Below are 16374 nucleotides of genomic sequence, written 5' to 3'. Positions count from 1 at the left end.
CAAGGTTGTTCACCTCTCAGGCTTTAGGAAAAGTTTGCTTTCATCTTTTCTTAGTTTTGTTTTTTGATACAAAATGGGAATTCATGTCTATCAATAATAGAGGGTTATCCTCGATAATTCTACTCTCTCCAGGGTTCAGAATTGTGCGTGCACGAACCTATTAAAGGTTGCGTAACCCTACATTCTTTTTTCCTTCCCTGAGACTTCTTTTATCTTAAGACTACTTGTTGAGTTGAATTGTGATTTCCTCTCACAAACCCATACGCTTATGGATGCTCCAAGTATTATGTCTTCTGATGGAAAAGATGTTAATATGATTGTCAAGCCATCAATCATGAAGGAAAAAGAGAAATCTCTGTTGCCTCCAACTTTGAAAAGGAAAAGAAGGAATGTGAGGAATCCAAGAGTTGTTCCTTCAAATTCTCAGAAGTTTTCTGATGTTCTTGAAGTGTTGAAGGAGACACGAAAGGAGATTCAGCAAATAAAGGATTTTGTGCTTAAGACTCATGAGATTCAGAAGGCCCTGGTTCGACAACAGTCAAGAAGGTTTATTGATATTAACTCCTATCTTCATGAACCTTATGTCCCAATAGCTGTTGACGACAAGGAGTTTGGGGACGATAAAGAATTCTTCAAAGGTCTTAACATCTAGTAAATCTTCTTATGAGAATTTTATTCTTGTGTTTTTAGAAAGAATAACTAGAGTTTGGAATATCCATTATTTTGATTACACATAGCTATGTCCAACGTTTTCATCTTCATGTTTTTTAGGTTTATTTTCTTAAATTCTAAAAAGTTGTTTGAAAAATGATTTTTGCAGTATTAATCTTTATTTTTTTTTATATTGCAAACTTATTATGGGATATGTGTGTTTGCGTCCGTGAACTATGATTGTCCCAATACCTTGTCAAAAGTTAAGTCTTTCGTATGTCGATATGCATGTATTGATAAAAGAATGAATGAACTTTTGACATTACAAAAGTTTTAAGCCTATTATGTCATTATGCAAGTATTGATGGAAGATATGATGAACTTTTGATTAGATAGGATGAACTTTTGATTATGAGGATTATGTCTATTGTATGTCATTGTGCAAATAGTGATGGAAAATAGAATGAATCCTTGTCTATTCACAGTATGGATCTTCCCTGATCCATTTTTTATGTGTATACTGTGCGGCTCCGTAAGTTCTCTTATGTTGAGCATTTTCGATTAAGTTAATCATGAGTTTTCTTGTGGTTAATTAATTGAGCATTTTTGGATTCAAATTCATATTCATATATGATTTGTTATGTCCAAAGAAATCATTCTTTTCTTGTGAAAGTAAGGTCGCTCTTGTTGTTCTTTCGGGAATGACATTTTATGGGGGAGAGTTCTTAATTGAACTTGTGCTTAATTGCCAAATCTTTGTGGGGAGTGCGGTTGTGGAATATTATAGGGGTTATCTTGTATCTTTACAAAATCCTTGATGAATGCATTTAGCTTCGGCTATATGATGGCATCTAAAAAGTTGATATGTGCTTTCTTTTGGTCATGGAATGTCTCTATGGAAATTTCATTAGGATCCCACTAATTTTCGTACCTTTGCCAATTTTATTGACAAAAAGGGGGAGAATTAATGTGTAGTTCACACTACAAATACATATGGTTTTCGGATCATTATGTAAGGGGGAGTGGTTTCCATGTGAGATGGAGTATTGACTAAGGGGGAGTGATACATATCACCATAGTATTGTTGTCGAAGTTGTGATACAATTGAACTTTGATGCTGTATAATAATACTATGACACTGTATAACAATGATTGAGAATTCTTGTTTTCTCATTGTTATGACTACGGATTTTCAACAACGGTGATACTAAACTTACAACCTTTGGGATCATTGGAGTACTTGGAAGTGACGAAGATTTCGAGTAATGTTGAAGAACCAAGAAGATCAGGTATGTGGAAGAGAAGCTACAAAAGTTTATTTATCTATTTTTGTATTCCATATGTATTTATAGTTTTGTCACTAAAATTGACAAAGAGGGAGATTGTTAGAGCACCGCTCGGTCGAACTCGCATGCGTTGCTATCTCAAGCATGTTTGTCAATGTTAGTGATCAAAACTATAAGTCTTGATTTCTAGTCTAATTATAGATAAGTCTAGGACTAGGATAGAAAGTGTAGTTGAGCTCAAGACTCCATGGAGATCATCATACAAAGACGAAGAACTACTCAAGGAACTGGTGGAACTTCATCGACTAAAAGGTATGTGGAAACTTGAACTTATCTATCACTCAAAAGTCTATCTACTCTATCTCCTATCTTGAGAAAAAGTCGTTTTGCTATATAGACTTTGATTATACACATTTGCTATTTCGAGCCGAGTTTATCTCGCTTATCTATTTCTCGAAATATGTGTTGGTAAGCTTTCGCTTTGGCCAAGTTCATCTTTACTAGTGACGAAAGTCATATTAAGTTTCAATTACTTGAAAATTGTTTTGACGAAAAATAGTGTGTGAACAACAACTATATAACGTCCTCTAAGAATGTTTTAATGATTGAAATGAGAGTTTAGATTATATAACTCATACATGTAGAATTCATTGCATTCAGAAGGCATCTAATATACCTGAGAATGAAAGTCGTCTTATTGACAGTTCTGCGAATTTGTATATGTTTTATGTTTAATAGATTTTGCAAACTGAGATACTGTACATGCATCCAACACCAGCTCCATCTGACAGAAAGTTCAAATCAAAGAAGTGTAACCTAAAACTATTTGAACTTGGAGCAACTAGTGATGCATTTTAGTTGCAGAATTTGTCATAGGTGATCATCTCATCAGACCTCCAGGTTGTTTTGTAAGACCATATTCTAGTCTAAAAAACTCATTGGCGTGTCCCTTCTTTTTATCTACTCGATTTGTACCGAATCTACTCCCTCCGTCTCTAAAAGATAGGCAGGTTTGTGTGTAGTTTACACAAACCTGCCTATCTTTTAGAGACAGAAGGAATAAAAAATAACACTCTATTTCAGAAAAAAGTGATATTTCTTCCGTTTCAGGAAAAACGTTACTTTCAAATTAACACTTTTCCAGACACAAATGGAGTATGTTTTTTTTTAATATAAGTGAAAATATCACTTTTCAAAGTAGTAGCATTTTTTCCCCTCTTATATGTAGCCTGGGCCTGGGGCCTTGACAGATGTTAAGCCACGACCTTGCCTTCAACCAAGAAAAGAAGGGTCTCGGGACTCGAAAGGGTACTTTAGTACTAGTTTTTGTTTCCATAGGTTTTATGGGAGTTCGTCATTCTGGAGAGTAAAATCCTAAGAAAAATCTGAAGAAGATATTTTCTAGGTTTTCAGAAGGAAGAGAAGAAATTTCTGGTTTTTCAATGGCGACTGAAGTAATCATAATAGACAGAGATCGTATACAGAAAGCATTCGACGAATTCGAAACTCAGAAATCTCTCTTAACAAATTGTACTCAACAATGGGAAAACCTATCATCTCATTTCACATCATTAGAACAAGCCCTCTTACAGAAAACCCAAACCCTAGACACAAAACTAGAAACCCTAGATTTAGAAACCAAAAAAGCATTAGCAAAGTTATCAGAAAGGGAGAATTCAATCTCAGAGCGTGAATCCATTGCCATTACACTCATCGAAGAACAGAAACAAAATGCATTCAAAGAGATATATGAAGGGATTGTTGATTCTAGTAGTAATGGGACTGAAATAGAAGAAGCATTGAAATCTTATTGTAGAAAGATGGATAGTAAGGGTTTGATGAAGTATATGATTAGTAAGAGGAATGACTCACTTACAATGAGGGTTAAGATTGGTGTTGCGATTCGTGAATGTGTTGATCCTTTTCGGTTTGTATTGGATGGTATTGAGGATTATTTGGATGCCAAAGGGAAACCTGGGGCTTCTGATAAGAGATGGCCTTGTGGAAGTTTGATTCATGGGCTGTTTCCTGATTTGGATGGGAATAGTAGTCTGAGTGTTATTGCAACTAGTGTCAAGGAAAGAGCGGGTGTTATTGCGCAAGTTTGGAAGGGGAAAATGGATAATCTGGAAGGAGGTGGAGGAGATGATATGGGACCAGCTGAAGCTGCAATGTTTTTGCAAATGGTGATTGGGTTTGGATTGAAAGACAAGTTTGAGGAGGAGTTTTTGAAGAAGCTGATTTTAGCGTATCCTTCGAGAAGAGAAATGCCTAAGCTTGCTGCAGCATTACGGTTCGGCGAGAAAATGGGAGGTACGAGTTCTTGCTTATTTTTTATTTATTGGCAATTTCTTCGAGAGTATCTGTTGATATTTTGCTTAAGTTCAGTTGGTAAGTTCGTTGGAAAGATATTTTGTAGATTGAATTGTTATGTTTCGTAGATAGGCGTGCTTTTGCAAATGTGCATACTTACAAATGTTAGACTCATTGATAAAAACATCCCGAGAGAAATATTTATGTGGAAATTAGTGAAATGTGGCGTGAAATGGCCGAATCATAGACATTGTTATGAAACTTATTTGTAAGACTATGTTCTGATCAGAGAGTAGTGACATGGGTAGAGACGTTCCAATATGACAACGACCAATTCACATACTAGTGATTTTTGTAATTCCTATTAATCCCAAGCTTGGGGAATGTCTCACTTTGCTGTAGCAGCTGTTGCCATGGTATTGTTGGGGGATAGATTGTTTGTGAGTTATCCTTGCGGCTTGTTCAGTTGGAACCAGCCTCTAGAAAAACTGTTATTTTTACCATGAATTTGATCATCCTATTTCACTGTCGGTATTGAGCTTGCCATTTCACAGTTAGTTATCCAATTTGATTTTAACAGTTGTTTTCCTCCCTTTCACAAGATTTTCAACAGTGTAACTCGGTGTTGGTCTTTTGACTCTGAAATCTGAGCTAGGCTTTAGATATTCTGTCAATTTAGCTTACTGCTTTACAAGAAGGCTCTGCATAGTGCAAAGTCTGTGTTTTCTTAACCTCTTCTCTAAAGTAGCCACTTTGGGGGCACTTGTTCTTCCTCTATCTATCTGTCATGGGAGCTTTCTGCTATCAAGTTGAATTGTTTGCTGTTGATGTACTTACAAAATGGTCTGCGTGTCTGATGATCTGCTTTATTACTAATATTAACTCGCGAATCTAAAGAACCAGTTGATCAGATTTTTGGTGATACTCTGTCCACAGAAAAGAGGTATATACACAGACCAGTCAAATCTCAAAACGTGGAAAACAAATTTTTATACAACTCTGTGATGCGTAGAATCTCCATTCTCTGCTCTTATCCATTCCTTGGTTATTATTGGGATGTTCTTTTGCTCTGCTACAAATAGTCAGAAGGGGTTGTTGCAATGATTGTTCTGTGGAGATTATCCGGTTAATACCTGGCCATTGCTTAGCAATAAGATAAACAACAAATAAACGACTTAACTTTGTTTAATGCAAAAAAATCGCCTTTCTTTTACAAAATCAGTTCGGTTGAGAACCTTACCTCTAACCAATATTTTGTTGCAGATGTAATTGATGAACTGGTAAAGAACGGCAAGGAGATTGAGGCTGTGAATTTTGCATGTGAATGTGGTCTCACTGAACGATTTCCTCCAGTTCCTTCTCTCAGAGCTTATCTCAGGAACTCAAGGAAAAATGCGAATACAATGTTGAAGAATGGTAACTATAGTGCAGCTCAATCGGTATGTTAATATTATTTTTAAAGCAAGTGTCTTGCTTAATGTTTCCGCCATTGATGAGTGCCTAGGGACTCACAAATAAATGTTGTAATATTTCCCAGCATGGTTTAGTGATCCTAAATTCCTTATGCACTACCCTTTCAGGAAGCTGCTAATGCATTAGAGTTGAGTTCCCTCAAAGCCATCATCAGATGCGTGCAGGAGAACAAACTTGGAGCTGAATTTACTCTTGACAGCCTAACAAAGCGAGTTTCTCAGTTGGAGAAAGCCAGGGTTGACAGGAAGAAAAGCGTCCCTGTGGGAAACAAACCCCAAGGTAAGCGATCTCGAGGAGGTCCCGGGGGTAGCGGTGGAGGCAGCGGCCCGCCGCACTTCAGACCCGCCAAAGCAGGAAGAGGTTCAAATAGCTATCCTTCCTACAACCGCAGGAATCAAGTACCACCTGGTCCACATCCTGCTGCTGGTTTTTACAGTTACCCTAATCAGCCTATTTATGACCCTTCACCATCTTATGGAGGATCATATGCTGGAGGACATTCGAGAAGCCCCGCTGCAGGACCTCAAACTTATGCCTACCAACCAGATGATATGGCTGGCGCCGGTGTAGCGCGGTCAAGTGTAGCGCCATATACACCCCAGCCTCCTGTTTATGGTGGATACGATTATAACGGGGCAGCAGGAGCTACTTATCAACCTTCATATCCTTAGTAGAGCCGTGGATTGGTAAGAGTATAGTTCTGGTGTTCAGTTACAAAATACCCCCTTTTGTATTAGGAAAAGTTGTAAGAAGACCGTATTAAGAGTCTTTACTTTACTTGAGCTCCTTTTACGATCAAGTATGTCAAAAGAATTTCTTGTTCCCGTCTTGTTTGATATTCTTTAGATTGTTCTTATTTGTTGGATTCAGGGTTGGGTTAAAAATGGAGAGGATATTCTGAACTCTCAGAGGTCCATGTGAACTTCTGCAGATATGTTTAGTCTATCTGTGACTTTGCCACCTCAATTCTATGAAATGCCTCCTTAAACTGTGGTCTACAGTACCAATCTTGCTAGGTGAACAGCTGCGTAACAGCTAGATAACAGCGGATTTTGACATGGCAGTTGACGTAGCAGTAAAGACTAAGATAATTAATAAGGGGAAAGCCAATTTTATTAGAGGGAAAACTGACTTCGGTCTAGTTTATTTGACTGCGGGTCAATATTAGTTGGGTTTAGAATTTCCTATGTCACCATCCCTACATTAAACGTAAACATCCCATTTATCCCTAGCTCAGCTGGTCATCCTCGTTTCCTAAAGTTTCATGCATTCTAAGAGGTCCCAGGTTCGAGTCCCTAATGGCGTAATATTGCAGAACTTAACATGGAAGGTAGAGTTAGTTTGCCTCCCTTGTGACATAATCTCAGCCCTCTATCCGCTTCGGCTCCTTTGGCTAGGTTAACCATGAGGTTCGTTGGTAGGCTAGCACAACAACCTGTTAAATTAATGTATTAGTATATCGTTGGAGCTTACCTTGTTAGGCTTCCAACTAGTTTTATGTAATAATTGTTATCCCATAATATAATTATATTTTAACCCTAATTTTTGTTTTTATTAATTGGGGATTAACAAACCCTAACTAACATCCATGGAGGGTTGGTAGCGTTTTTTTGATGCATATTTCATGCAGACGTGAGGAACTCAAGTGCAGTTGCAAAATATTGGTTTCGATAAATTTTCTTTCAACAGACGGTGAACTTTTTTTACACCAAACAATGAGTTCTTCACAATCCAATAGTTTAGAGCAGTGGCGGAACTAGACATTGGATATAGGGATGGCTGGAGCTTTTTTCAGGGCTTGTTTAAGAATAAAACTCATAGACCAATTGTGGCCCAACTTAAAAAAGGCTTTGAAAAAAATGACTTTTTCTCTTGTTAGGGCTGGCTTAAGCTAGCCCTAGTCACAACGTAGTTCCGCCCCTGGTTTAGAGATACTAAAGCATAACTGTTGTGTTGATTAATTAAGTTTATAGTCCATGAATTGCACATAATGGCTACTGTTTTTTCAACTCATTAACAAGTGTGTTGTGTGTATCCAATCCCGAACACTTGAATCTTTTTGTTTATTGCAAACACATCCAATCCCAAAAGTAGTTTGATGTAACAGAACCTTATGTTTTAGTTTAGTTCAAAAGAGGATAATAATAGACAATAGTCATCGAAGAATTTGAACGACAGCAACCGAGAAGATGATATGGGAAGTTATACTCAAAAGAGAAATAAAACCGACCCAATATCGTCTGGGGAAAGCTTATTATGAAATCCACCCAATATTGACCGAAAGTCAAATATTCCGGATCGAGTCGGCTTTCCCCTTAGTAAAAAAGTAGCTTTCCCCTTATTAATTGTCAAAGACTGATGACTCATCATAGCCACATCATGAAAGAAAATAAGTAAGTTCAGAAGAATATATAGTATTGTTCCTCGGATATTGAGTTTCCTTGAATAATCTTCCGTAATATTGTTCCTCCGATATTGTTTTCAGTAGGTGACTATTTAAGAAAATCAATCTTTTCCGCCACAACGCCTGCCAGATCATCTGTCAAGTAGCTGTTAAAACGCCGGTCAAATAGCAATTTCGTCTACCGTACAAACAGACTTGTCCAATCCAATTATTGATAATTACCTTATGATTTGCCGGACACTGGAGGTGTTTCCCCACATCTAAACTAGTTGGAGACATTGTAATGAACAGAGTGGAAGTGAAAATGATATGCAAAGAAAGGTAAATCACCGGAAAAACAACGCCCATTTATAATTTAAAATTCATTTTTTTAATAAAATAATTCAAAACTCATTTGGTGGTCAACAATCTACGAAACATGCAACCGGTCTACACTTTGATTCAGAAGTCATAACCCCATAACCTTTGAGCTACAACCTCAAGGTATAAATCAAATGTCCACCATGGCCAAAGTTGGTCGACGGTACGAGGGGAACTGAGTCAAAGTGTCGAACTCACATTTCGACTCAGTATGGTTTTATTTTTCATCGTCCTTGTTTTCGATGTCCTTGGTTTTTACCTGTTTCAAAAGTATTGTCTGTAGGACTCCATAGTTCATAGAAATGTCTGGAAAATCAGTCATGTGTGTTGGAGAACATTCAGTCACGTACCAGTTCCAAATTATTGCTCGATTATTATCAAAATTGGAATAATTCCATGGAAGTAAAAGGGAATATAACACTGTGCTCCTTGCATTTTCACGATCCGCTCAAGTGTCCATATTCTGGTTTCTATCTCCAACAACTCAAATCTTTAAAATTTGTTAGTAAAGGATAAACGTATGAAATTGATTGGCTACTAAAAATATATTACCAAGCCATATAATCGATCAAATGAACGATTCATATCATATGTATATATCAAACATGCAATGCCTGTTAGCTTCGTAAATCTCGCACGCTATTCATTCTGGGCATCCAATTATGTCGCTTGCAAACAATGACTATGAATGAGAAACAATAACAAGAATCATGTAAACATTGCTTAGATGGACGCTTCAGATAGTTAGGTCCTGTTTGGTACAGTTTTCAATTCTGTTTTTGAAAACAGGAAAAACAAAAAACAGGAGAAAACGTGTTTGGTAGGGACATTTTCAGAAAACGTTTTCTATCTGTTTTTGAAAACAACAAAATATTATTTTATGTGTTTTCTCTTTTTACTTTTTTTTTGTTCTTCTTTTCTTTTCAGAACAAAGTAAGAGATCGGGGGAATGACTGCAAATGAGTCATGGCTAATATCACTTTCTCTTAGACAAATCTTTACATTTGATCCGATTTAGTTGATTTTCCTTGTTTTCAAAAACAGTTTACCAAACAATTTTTAGAAAATAAAAACGTTTTTAAAACAGTGGAAAACTATTTTTGAAAATTGTACCAAACAGGCTCTTAGCTTTCTGTGTTTTTTTTCTGCCTTATCCTACATGCGGTAAAGATGATGTGGATTTGTAGGTCCCATGCGAGATCAGGATTTTTACCGGCATTGCAACGTTTAAGAATCGTAGGTAAGGTAATGATCAAGTTTACGGTTAAGGTTGGGTATGATTTACACACATGGAGGGATATAACTCATCGCATTACATCATCGGCATGGCCATATCAAGATGCCGGGTTTAAACACCTATAATAATGGGCGATCACCTACAAAGGAGGGAAGTTTATTTGCGAGTGAGGCTTGCCAACCTTATAATTTTTCTTCATTCAGATTTTCTATTAATGAACTGTGGTCAAAAAAAATAAAGAAAATACAGTATATGCATTCAACTACATTCAGAAGCGCAAAAGATAATAGTCAAAACTTTGTTTATTATAAAAATGATATTTTAATTAACAATTCTGAACTATTATAATGCTTAAGGCCCCTTCCTATGGGTATGGCAAACATGATTGTTTGCCATTTAAGCACCCAGTATGGAGGGGGCAAACTGATAAACTGCCACTTAGCCAGGTCAGATCAAGTTTCTACCGAGCGGTCGAGTCTCGATCGCTCGGTGTAGTTTACACCGTTAGGTGTACTTTCCATCGTCAGCGATGTAGACTAGACCGCTCGTATCATCTCATCCAACGGTTATCATTTCATCTGCCTATAGATACAATATCAAATTTCATTTCAACTCACACCATTTCTTCAATCTCCATTCTTTCACTCCACAAATCCAATATGGCAGTTCGAGTTCGCACTCGCAAATTTAGCATATCTGAAGATGAATCCATTTGCAGGCATTATGTTTTTGTTATGCAAGATATGCCCGATGGTGGACAAAATCAACATCAAGAGGTTGTATGGAGTCGCATATTTCAGAGATTTCAAGAGAAACATTGAACCTCAATAATCGAAATGCAGATGAATTGTGTCATCGCTTCGGAATAATCAGCAAGGATGTGAAGTTGCGGGATGTTGTACTTGCCGAAGGCTATCGAAACCGACATAATGGCCAAAACGCAAATGATGTGAAGCAAATGTGTCGGCTCGAATGGCGCAACAGAGTTGGTCAAAATTTTCACTTTGAGGGTTGTTATCTTTTCTTGAGGGTGTTCCCTAAATATGATCGTTTGTATAATGCAACTATCATTTGTCTCCAATTTTAATTTTAAGATATTAATATAAAACCAGTGCATCTTTCATTAAAAGTTTAGATTTTTAACTTACATTAGTGCCTCTTTCATTCATCTAGATAATGACATAACTTACAATAAAGACTTTAAAAGTAAAAATTTGGGACAATGTTCTTCATCTTGTTTATCTTCTTCATTTGACTAAACTTCCAATCAATGCGCTCATGAACGGAGTCTCTTTTGTTTATCTTCTTCTTTGTCTTCAAATTTTCCTTCCCTTGAACTTTTCTTGGTCTTCTCTTAGTTGGAGGTTTGATTTGGTTAATATCCAAAACTTGTATACTTCTTTGATTTTTACCTATTTCTTTAAAACCTTCACATATCTTATTAAGGGCGGATTCAAACACCACTCCATAAAAATCAAGTTGGGTAGCCATGTCAAGTTGGGATTCAAACTTTGCCATTTTGAAAGATAATAAGACAGAAATATGGAAATTTTTTGTGTATAAAGTTTGGTGTAATTTTTGTGTGAATTTTTTCCCTTTTAATAGCGGTGGAGAAAGAGTCGTTGAAGGTTTCAAATCCACCGAACGGTGGAGTCTATACCGCTACCGGTGTAGACTCGACCGCTTACCTTTTCTCCCATAGTGGTGCGGCCAGTTTGCCAGGCCACCTGGCATGGCATATGGAGGGGTTTAGCCATTTGCCATAGGAACCAGCCTAAGGAAGAAAAAAAACATCATGAATATTTCCAAGTACACTCCATATTTCCAACATATTTCCATTAGGATCCTAAAGAGATTATTTGGAGCATATCACTACGTGACAAAACCAGGTAAAAGTATAAAGCTACCCTACTTTTAAAATTCAATCCTAATTTTTATCCTTCTAAATTTAACTATTCAAATCATTTCTCTTGCAAATTAAAATCCAAATTCATTCATCGATTCTAACAGCATCAATGAATTTAAAAGAAATTTCATCATCCATTTTTTTTCTTAAAAAGAATCAAAATAAACATCGTCGATTGCAACCTATATCTCTTTATTATACTTGTGATTGATTTATCTATTCAAGATTGAAAATTACAAACAATCATGGGTTACTGTGTTTAACATAATCAGTCGGCGCATGTCCATATTTACCGATTCCTATGACAATCGGTCGATGTTCATGAACACGTCAATCGATTGTCCTGAATGTGTTTTCTGGTCGAAGAAAGTTTAACCAGAATCGGTAAAAGTTAATGCCCACATAAACCGATTATGGTATGGAAGAGATACTCGGTTTTCTGTATGGTTTTTTTTTTCCCTCTGTTTTGTTAGAATCGGATTATGTGGATGTTCACATAAACCGATTATGTGAAACAATCGGTCTATATGTGACTAGAAAACCCGACTGTTAGAATCGGATTTATCTATGCATTACCGATTCTGAATATCCTCCGTGAATAGCGAAACACCAACCCAAAATCGGTTTATGAGTGCATGAATGTAAACCGATTCCGGGTCGAAAAATAGTAATAATCGTGTTTTGGTGATGAATCAACATTAGTTGATTTCTAAATTATTAAGATTAAACATCTATTAATAAACTTAACTAACACTAATTAATTAAGGATAAATTAATCATTAAAAAAATAGTTGGTTAAGAATATCTCATTTTACATTTTACTGCAAAATGTCTTATTTTGTCATTTAGTAACAGGGCCCAAATTAGGCAGGGGAAAGGTATCAATTACTATTTTTCAAACGAACCTAACTTCTTTTAACTTGGTATATATTCAATTTCTTCCCACATCTCGTTCATTAAAATGTTGCTTCTAAATTGACCTCCAAGATTTCGTTGAACGTAGCTCCACTAATGCATGAACTAAAGGCTATTATGCAAAATATTCAAATGAATCAATTTATAGGGAAACAAAAATTAAAAGTAATACATCAGTTTTCTTTTTCGCACACAACTTGTTCTGGGAAAGTACATCTGTTATAAATAAAAAGAATGTGAATAAGATATGATGGAAAGTAAATAAGTGTGCAGATGTTTTAGCTAAACATGTATGTAAAGAGGGTGCTTCTGTTAGTTGGTTAATCAATCAACCTAGTTTCATTATACATGATATCTCTTATTCCAACGGTTTATTAAAAGTTGAGTTACGTCAAGTCTGCACAATTCTTAAGGTAAGGAGGAGAGAGGATATTTTCATGTTTTTTTTCTTCCAGTTATATCTTTAGGATGATAAATAATAAGACAATGGACTAAAGTGATATTTGAGATTAAAACCCCAACGGAAGCTCCTTGGTATATTTCAGAAACGATTGCAGAAATTAAACAAAAAATGCAACAAATTCCTTTATGCGCTATTCAGCACAATTATAGAGAAGAAAACCAAGCAGCAGAGGATCTAGCAAACTATGCATCAGACGGTAGCCAAGCGGAAAACTACTCAACCACAATATGGGACCAGGTTAACCCGCCTTTTCTTAACCAAATTATCTTAAGTGACTCTATGGGAATCAATTCCCACGTGTAAAAATTTAGTTCCTTTTATATAATGATGATCATGCTTCAAAAAAAGCATATAATGATGTTTATAATGACTCTATGGGAAAGCATTTTAAAACACTTAAATAACGAATATAAACATCACTATCAAGTTATATATATATATATATATATATATATATATGTTAACTTGCATATATAATTCTGCTGATATGGTCATTGATGAAACCCAGCGCAACCCCATGCTTCAGATCTTCAAACAATGGTGACTCATACAAAACGTTGAGATTGTTATTTTAACCCAGAAGTCCAAAAAAAGCATGCCAATACCAACAATCATAAGTAGCCGAAGATTCCAAAATTACAATTGGTTTTGAATAATGATCCTTATATTGACCCTTCCCATTTAACCGAACATTGCCACGTCCAATGCATGCAGTCAAGACTACCTACCATTCCTGGAAAACCCCTCGCGATGTTTTCGGCAGTGATTCTTTGAACATCTTCCTGAGTAGGCTTTCTTAAAAAAGTTGGACCAAAATGCTCGACTATTGTTTCGCGAAACAGTTTGAGATACCTAAAGGTGGTTGTTTTTCCAATACAGATGTAGTCATCTATGGAATCCACTGGAACGCCGTAACATAGTATACAGAGGGAGGTAGTGACCTTTTGTTCGAGACCTAATCTTCATACATGTCGTGCATCATACTGATAATTAAATAAAGGTTGTACCTGAAAAAACTATAATAATCCTTTGCCTCAAGTTGCGGCCCATGCGAAATCGACACTGAAAAGCCTTATCGGAATAGACACATCCATGATTAAAATAATCATGCATCATCTTGTCGTCGTATTAAAGTAGATCTCGCCACGTCAATCTTCTAGTCATAATTTCATGTGGCTCTAAAGTCTTTGGTATCATCCATGTTTGTAATTGCAACATAAAATTTCGCCTTCTTCTAGCTTGAATTGCGTCTTCATCCATTTTATGCAAAATCTCCATATACAATACTTCTTTTTCATACAATATTTCATCCATCTCCATATCTTTCTTAGAAGAGCCAAAACCAGGATTCATGGTTGAATATCGATAGCAATTGAAATTAAGAAAAAATTGATCAGATGAAAGATTGTTGTGAATTTGTGAAATCAAACTCGAGTAGTATTTGTAGGGGTAAAAACTAGCCATTCTGGTGACCGTTTAAAAGTAGCAGTTCACGGTCTTAGTAAACCCGCCAACGGTTTTTCCTAGCCCGCTTGCGGATCCTGTTTGTCCGCTTGCGGTTTACGGTCGTCCACGCGTTTGATCATTCCCGCACACTGCTTTCCCATAATCCAAAATCACGTTTGCCCATCCATCTGGCTCAAGAAATAATTCGTTTAGTTGATTGCTATAGGAATTTCCCTAACATTCCACCGCCCAATGACCATTTTTTTTATTTTGCAAATTTTCATTTTCTATATCATCTGAGTGTTAAAATTTTTGCTTATAAATATGTTTATCCATCTAATAACGTGTTTGGATACCAGATCAGAAGTCAGAAGCAAAATTATCTTTCCTCGTAAAAAATTAACTTTTCGACTTCTAGAAGTCGTTTTGAAAATTGATATTAGAATTGACTTCTGGCATTTTAACTACTACACTTTTCAACTTCTAGAAATCATAAAGCAACTTCTCATATGCAATCCAAACATACTATAAGTGCACTGAGTTTTTTGTATTAAAAAATCCTACATAGCTAAGTTGTACAAAACAATCCACTGATCATTTGTACGACGCGATTACAACATTTTTTAGGAGTGTCTTAAAGGCAGACAAATATGCTAAATTTGGCGTTTTTTTACATTTTTATGTTGCACACGAAATTGCAATGGTGACTAATATATGTTGGAATATCAGCTTCATAATCATCATTCATTAGGCTTAAACATGATCATATAATTACCCTTATTCTGAGAACATTCTTAACCCTAGTATTAACATGCTTAACAAACTAGAAATCACCTTATGCAGAGCTATTAACACATACTAAACTATAATGGATCATCATGATAGTTTTGACTTAGCTGTAACAATCATATGGTTGTATTAGTAAGAACAATCAAATACGGATATCTAAGAACATGATACAAACACCTTTAACAATTCAGTAAAAGGAAATAAAAGCATCACAGAATTAGAATAGGTCAATGACTTAGTTTCTACTTCTATTTCCTATATCTTAATCAATGGTAAATCAGAGATTCTGGTTATATATGAAAGACGCTAGAAGAGGGCTTAGTCATTCCTTAAGTAGTTGTGTGTCATCCAACCTGTCCATCATTAGTTGGATGACACCTCACTAGGTGAGTGATAATCTAATTCCTATTATTAACTCTAATCAATTCTTAATCTGGCATATACTTAATCTTGTTTAGATTAGAACTAACCATAAATTAACTTAGCTAAGCCTGAATTGTTGGTAAACCAACATAAAGTATAACATCTCCCACTTTGGTTAGTAAGAATTTTTTACTGAAAACAACAAGCTCAAGTTAAAAGTGCTCTAGCGTTCGACTATAAGGACCTACACACCATTTAGAAGATGCATACGCTTTTTCTATAATCAGAAAACTAGACTTCCAATAATTTTAAGTGTAACTTTATTCTTTCATCTGATCTTTACAACAAAGATCCTTACACCTCAGATATTGAGGATTCTAAATGATCTATGAAGAGACTGTCTCAATTAAGAGACTTCTTTATAATCATAATGAGATTATTGTATCTCATTCTAGAGATTTTCTCATAATATGAAAAGAGATTTACCAATGAGACCTTTGATAATCTCAACTGGGATTGTATCTTATTCGAGAGATTTCTTTAGGTCTTCTTAAAAGACTTCTTTTGCGTCGAAATAGTTGTTTACATCTCCGTTACGAGATTTCTTTAGGTCTTATTAAAAGACTTCTTTTGCGTCGAAATAGTTGTTTACATCTCCTTTAAGAGATTTCTTTATGAACTTAACTAATATTTCCTCTGATGTCTCAATTAAGAGACTATACAACAAACATAATTTCTTTATGATCTCAAAAGAGATCTACACCAATA

General features: G+C 35.8%; 1 protein-coding gene across 1 annotated transcript; it reads left to right on the top strand.

Moving 5' to 3' along the window:
* The first annotated feature begins 3267 nt into the window (after positions 1-3267).
* LOC113299813 (FRIGIDA-like protein 4a) lies at positions 3268-6625 on the top strand. Its single transcript, XM_026548901.1, has 3 exons — positions 3268-4250; positions 5514-5689; positions 5831-6625. The coding sequence occupies exons 1-3, from the start codon at positions 3380-3382 to the stop codon at positions 6392-6394; spliced, it is 1611 nt and encodes a 536-aa protein (XP_026404686.1). The 5' UTR covers positions 3268-3379; the 3' UTR covers positions 6395-6625.
* The last annotated feature ends 9749 nt before the right edge of the window (positions 6626-16374 follow it).

This window comes from Papaver somniferum, chromosome 7, assembly GCF_003573695.1.
Source record: "Papaver somniferum cultivar HN1 chromosome 7, ASM357369v1, whole genome shotgun sequence".
In the NCBI taxonomy this organism is placed as follows: domain Eukaryota; kingdom Viridiplantae; phylum Streptophyta; class Magnoliopsida; order Ranunculales; family Papaveraceae; genus Papaver; species Papaver somniferum.
This window is presented reverse-complemented; position numbering and strand designations above follow the sequence as displayed.